Source organism: Cajanus cajan, chromosome 3, assembly GCF_000230855.2.
Source record: "Cajanus cajan strain Asha chromosome 3, NIPB_CcT2T_4, whole genome shotgun sequence".
Lineage (NCBI taxonomy): Eukaryota > Viridiplantae > Streptophyta > Magnoliopsida > Fabales > Fabaceae > Cajanus > Cajanus cajan.
In genome coordinates, this window is record NC_138519.1 from 23,366,965 (window position 1) to 23,370,658 (window position 3,694).

Sequence of the window (3,694 nt, forward strand, 5' to 3'; positions counted from 1 at the left end):
AAATAATTTTGACATTAAATATACAAAGTTAAATTAATACATTTATCACATTAAAGAGAAAAAAAAACTAACGTCAGAAACTAAAAGAATTAAAAATTATTAGTATAAACACTAAAATAATTTATCTTAAACTATAAGAACTAAAAGATTAAAAAAGATAAATATAGAAATTAAAAAACCTATTTTAAACTAGAGACTATAAGATAAAAAAAAATTTAAAAATTTTAAAAAATATTATAACTTTTTTTTAGTTGCTAAATTTTTATTTTGGTCGTAACAAGTAAATTCAAAGTCAAGTCAAGGCATTGTGCGTATATAAGGACTTAATAAAAAACAATTACATCCTCTCACTTTTATGATGTGAAAGGTAAATAGAATCTTCTAGGATCTCCTCCAGTCCTATTATACAATTGATAGAGAAATTAACTATAATTATCCTTTTTAAGCTTTAATGATAATACAAAATCATTATAACTTTACGAAATTCAATCCATCAAAATTACAATTTAAATAATTTTTAAAATTAATATTATAAAACTTAATAAATTTATATCTTATGTAAATTATAATTAAATGACGATATAAAAATATTTTACACTTTTAATATATTACCATCAAATCCTTCTTTATAAGCAAAATTTATTTTTAAAAGTTCAATGGATATTTCTACCCGTAAACCCTACACAAAGTTTAGCTGAGATAAAACAAGCTTAGCTAAGCAATAAAAACAAAGATTGAATGATCTAAGATAACAAACAATCCCATCAAATTTTACCGGCTTAAATATATTTTTTATAAGAGAAAATAATAAATAATATGATTAAAAAGTTTGACTTAAATTATATAACTAAATGAATATTAAAAGGACAAGTTAGTAGAATATAATAAATTATTGGGCCCTATGTAGACTTAACATCACCACCCTCCACTTTCTTCTGTTTCCCGTTTACTTATATAAAAGCCATGCAAACACCTAACTTGCTCTATAGCCATATATTAATTGTCACTATAATGAGGCTTGCTATTAGAATTGCAACCCAACCTCGTGCATCATCCTCTATTTCCCAACTTAACCCTAATTTTTCATTGTCTCAATCCAACTCAAGATCACAATTCAACGGGTCTTTATTCTCATGGAATCAACTCAAGCCTCACTCTACCAAATGCAACTTCCCAAAACTTCGCCACAAGTGGAAGCAATACCAAGGGATCAACCACTGGGAAGGCTTGTTGGACCCCCTTGATGATAACCTACGTCGAGAAATCTTAAGATATGGCCACTTTGTTGATGCTACCTATAGTTCCTTTGATTTTGACCCTTCTTCTCTTACCTACGCCATGTGTGTTCACTCAAAAAATTCACTTTTCAACCATTGCGGATTGACAAACTATGGATATCGATTAACTAAGTTTCTACATGTCACGTATGGAATTCACGTGCCATCGTGGATAAATAAAATCTATAAATGGTCATGCATCCGATCTAGTTGGATCGGATACGTGGCAATTTGTCAAAACAAGAAAGAAATTAATCGGCTTGGTCGACGGGATGTTGTGATTGCTTTTAGAGGAACAATTACGTGGTTGGAGTGGTTGGAAAACCTACGTGCCTCCTTAACACACTTGCCAGGTCATGTGGTGGCAAAAGATGGTGTTGCTCCAATGGTGCAAAAAGGGTTTTTAAGCCTTTACACATCAAAGACCACAAAACATGCAAGTTTGCAAGAAATGGTAAGAGAAGAGATTGGAAGAGTGATCCAAACATACACCAATGAGCCTCTTAGCCTAACCCTAACAGGTCATAGCCTTGGAGCTGCACTCGCAATGCTAAGCGCGTATGATATAACCGCCACTTTCAAGAATGCACCAATGGTGACCGTTGTGTCTTTTGGAGGGCCTCGCGTGGGAAACGAGAGCTTTAGGAAGCAATTGGAACAGAGTGGGATTAAGATACTAAGAATTGTAAACTCTGATGATGTTGTGACTAAGGTTCCGGGGCTTGTGGTGAATATGGATGATGTGGCAAGCAATAAAGATGTCCACGAGGGATTTTGGTCACGATGGTTGCACAAGCATGTAGAAGACACGCAATTGGTCTATGTCGACATTGGACAAGAGTTGAGGCTAAGTAGCAAGGATTTGTCATATCTCAACAAAGGAGATGTTGCTATGTGTCATGACCTCAAGACATACCTTCATTTGGTGAAAAATTATGTAAGTTCCTCTTGTCATTGCAAACACAAAACATCCACTCCATTCAACCACAAATTCGGATCACCCGTGGGTTTTAATAATAAGATATAACCATATTGGAGAGAAAAAAAATGGTGAATCTTATAATAATTTCTTCTCCTATATATTTTTCTTTAAAATTATTGTATCTTATAGAAGAGAAATTAGGGTTGATGTAGTTTTGTTGGATGCGAAATTTGGAACTTGATATACTTGTTAAACTATTATGATTTCAAGTTTACTAGTTTCGTTAAAATCATTGGATGTAAAATATTATTCATTATGGCACTCATTTGGTTGTCTTGATAGGTTAAAGGAGAAGGGTGTTTATATTGATCTTGACTCTTAAGCGATGTAAGATATTTTGACATATCGAAACATGGTTAGGGTCCCCACATTTAACATATAAGTCATTCTTCTAATGCTAATGTTTCGACCTCAAGTCTACTATTATCATTAAAGTTACTACATCAAAGATATTGTTCATTTTGGTGTTTGTTACGTCATCAAGATTTTGTTCTTGAGAAGGTGTCTCAATGGGTTAAAAGAGAATGACGTCTATAAACTATCTTTGTTCTTGAATCTTAAAGGAGACATTTTGAAATATTGAAAGATATTTAGAGATATTCTAGATCTTCTAAGTCTTTATGATATTTACAACAATAATCTATATGATGCAAGAAAGTACTTCTACTATGCTAATTATGCAATGCAAAGTATAAAAAAAATGCAACAAATCACAACTTTTGCTCTTTGTGACCCTAGTCCTAAGCACCACATCTTTGGTGTTAAATGCCAAAATGGTTGAGAGCAACCCTTACTCTGTGCACTTACCATGTTGAGCATTGAGACTCATGATTAGCTTGAGTTTGCAATTTTACATTTTTTCAATTTCAATTTGTGATTTTGGATTATTAGGACCCTTTCGGATCCCCCGTTTTGTTGTTAAACATTCAATGCATAATTGGGGTTTTAGATTCAATTCTATCATGTTTATCAACCTTTCAAAGTCCTCATTACTGAAATTTCATCCATTTTTATAAAAATCCCTCATGTCTCAAACAAAAGGGGAAAAGACCATTCTTTGGATATTTCTCACAATCCACTCAATTGCTTCAAATGTAGTAATAATCAAATACATCCAAATTGAAATTAAAGAGAAAAAACATAAACCAATTAGCGTCTGGGGTCAAACCTTCTACCCATGGGTAATTCATATCCATAAGTAGGAACTCTAGTCTTATGTTTGAACACAAGGCTGTTATTGTAATTTTGATGTATAAAAATATATGAGTTTGAATAGCACTTATATCAATTCATCTTTGCTTATTATAAAAGAATTAATTACTAGTATATAGGTAGATGCATTACTTCAAGTAAGTGTTGTACTCAAGAAGGCACTAAGACAACAAGTCCCAACAAAGTCAACCAATAACAAGTCACAACAAAATGAACTAATAAA

The 3,694-nt window shown here is 32.2% G+C and overlaps 1 protein-coding gene across 1 annotated transcript; it reads left to right on the forward strand.

Moving 5' to 3' along the window:
* Nucleotides 1-812: 812 nt before the first annotated feature.
* LOC109788807 (phospholipase A(1) DAD1, chloroplastic) lies at nucleotides 813-2,574 on the forward strand. Its single transcript, XM_020347635.3, has one exon. The coding sequence runs from the start codon at nucleotides 964-966 to the stop codon at nucleotides 2,302-2,304; it is 1,341 nt and encodes a 446-aa protein (XP_020203224.2). The 5' UTR covers nucleotides 813-963; the 3' UTR covers nucleotides 2,305-2,574.
* Nucleotides 2,575-3,694: the final 1,120 nt, after the last annotated feature.